Here is a 2,329-nt window from a genome sequence, read left to right on the forward strand (position 1 = left end):
TCCGCTTCGAAGTCGACCGTTGGGAGCGTGCGACCCTCGCTCGTTCATTCTCGTTACCCACTCAAGAACCGTTTCGTAACAGAGAACGTATTGTCTGAGACTCTGCACCATGCTGAGTCTCTGTTCTCGGAAGTCCTCCACTGTCTTCTGAATCAGATCGACGCTGTCGTCGTGCACCCAGTCGGTGTCAATGTGGGCGCCGCCTCGAGCTGCCTTTCTCTCCATGTTCGACCTCTGGCCAGGGGTATAAAAGTTGGAGTGCTTCGCAGATCGGGGCGATGCATCCGTATTCTCGCCCATAGAGACATCTCCATCATAATCACGTGCTTTTACTGAATCCATCTTGGCTTGTCTCTGTCGCTTCAACATGTCAATAACACTGTCGACAGTACAGAAAGTACCAGTGCGACCACATCCAGCAGAGCAGTGCACCAGGATTGGTCGCGCACGAGAGTCAACCTCTGGCTCGTCGTACCAGGTGATAGCAGGGGGTTCCAATGCTGAGATCTTGGATATTTGAGAAGTCTCAACTGGAAGAGCGGAACGCTGCATCACGTTGGCCAACTCGACAAGCGCCAACAAGTGGGATGGCTGAGCGGGCGTGCCAAAGTCGGGCCATGATGGGAAGTGCAGATGCGTAATCTCTCGGATGGGTGCAAACGGATGAGAAGTGTGCGAGAGTGCAAACTTTCGAAGAATGACGTAGGGTGCTTCTGTTTGAGCTCCCTGTGCCCCCCGAGGCGCCTGGTTTGAAGCTTCCAATGTAGTCGTGGTATTAGCGCGCTTCCTACCCGCCTCGCTGGCCGAGGTGGAGGAAGGGTGGTTGGAATCGGACCTGTGCTTATCAATGTCGAGTGATACCTTCTTTTCAGACAGGAGCTTGAGGCGAATGGCTCCAAAGTCTCTGCCCTTCCAGTAAGGGTGACACTTCAACTGGCCTCCCTCAGTCTCGGCAGTCAACATGACGACGACGCGCACATCCTCCTGCCAGATGACAGACCAAAAGTCCTAAACAAAAGTTAGTAAACTTCCCAATGCTGTAAGTGGCTGGCATACCTCGAAAGTGGCGGGGAGGGGTCCCTGGGTGGCGATATACTGCTTGTTACTTCGAGATGCTTTAATATGACTGGCGTTGATGTAATCGCATGATCCGTCAGGCTTCTCTTGCAGCTTGACTCGAGCGTGCTCGAAAGGCAGAATGTCCTTGTATCTGTTCTTGACTCCCTTCTCAACACCACAAAGCTGTACCTGGCTTCGCTTGTCCTGGTTGTGGGGGTTGAAGGCAGCGTACGCAGCTTTCATTCGAGATTGCTCATCAACTTCGATGTGCAAGAACTTATCTGAAACCTTCTTTCCATGATCAGGCTGGGCAGCCGCCTCTCGAAGCCAGCGAGGCAAGGAGGGCGAATCCAGGGCGGTAGGCCTTGAAACATCCAATTGGCCTACACCATCTGCGAGATCCATGTTCTGTCTAATGTTTGAGAAGAACGGGTTCACGTCATTGCTGGCGTTGGGAAGCATAACTCCACCAATGACAGGGGCGATTCCTCCATGACCAGGGCCAGGCTTCCCGGGCGCTCCATTTGCCGACTGGTTGTCAACAAAGTCAGAAAAGTGTTGCTGGAAGGAGTTGAAGCCACCCTTGAGGATGCATGTGCCACCAGTGTAACCCTCGTTGGTGAATTTCTTAATCATGTTCTGCGCAGTAATCGCATCTCGTTTATCTGAAGCATGAGCATCATAAACAACGATGTAGTCTGTGTCGTTCCACGTGTCAAACTTGTCTGAATCGTCGCTACTCTGGAAAGTCTGCTTCAACTTCTGAATGTTGAAAGTTGCTCGCTTGAGAAGAGTAGTAGGAATGCAAAGGTTAAGAGCACCCTCAATTCTGGACTGAGCGTAGTTCTGTGAAGAGCGGAGATCAAGAAGAAGTAATCGCTCCTTCTTCACATTTCGAAGCATGTCTTTAAGTTGCTGTCCAGTGATCATGTGTGGCTGCCCTGGTTCGAGGGTTGCTGGTAGAGTGGCAGAACGCTGGCTATCTCGAGCATCAGGAGGCTCTGGGCGATGTTCCATTACAGACAACCGTGGGTCGCGGTCCTCAGACCGAGTAAGACTCGTACGGTGCTGGGGAGGGTCCATTGGTAGAGGAGACTCAAATCTTGGTAGGTGGAGAGCAGGAACATTGTGGTGGAACGATGATTCGGAATTACGGTTCGAGTCTGATGAAACATAGGCCGAGTCCTGCATGCTGTCCTGATCAAGGTCCATCCGGCTAGCTGGTCGAACATTGGCAGAGCTCAACCCACGACCGAACGGGGATGGTCCA

General features: G+C 52.3%; 1 protein-coding gene across 1 annotated transcript in view; it reads right to left on the minus strand.

The window, feature by feature from the left end:
* FGSG_11979 (uncharacterized protein) overlaps nt 1-2,329 on the minus strand; it is a gene marked incomplete at both ends in the record, with an annotated part of 3,502 nt that overhangs the window by 585 nt on the left and 588 nt on the right. The window contains 2 exons of the mRNA XM_011319125.1: nt 62-1,008; nt 1,249-2,256. Of these exons, the coding sequence (XP_011317427.1) occupies nt 62-1,008; nt 1,249-2,256 (1,955 nt within the window). The remainder of the gene's footprint in view (nt 1-61; nt 1,009-1,248; nt 2,257-2,329) is intronic.

Source organism: Fusarium graminearum, chromosome 1, assembly GCF_000240135.3.
Source record: "Fusarium graminearum PH-1 chromosome 1, whole genome shotgun sequence".
Taxonomy (NCBI): domain Eukaryota; kingdom Fungi; phylum Ascomycota; class Sordariomycetes; order Hypocreales; family Nectriaceae; genus Fusarium; species Fusarium graminearum.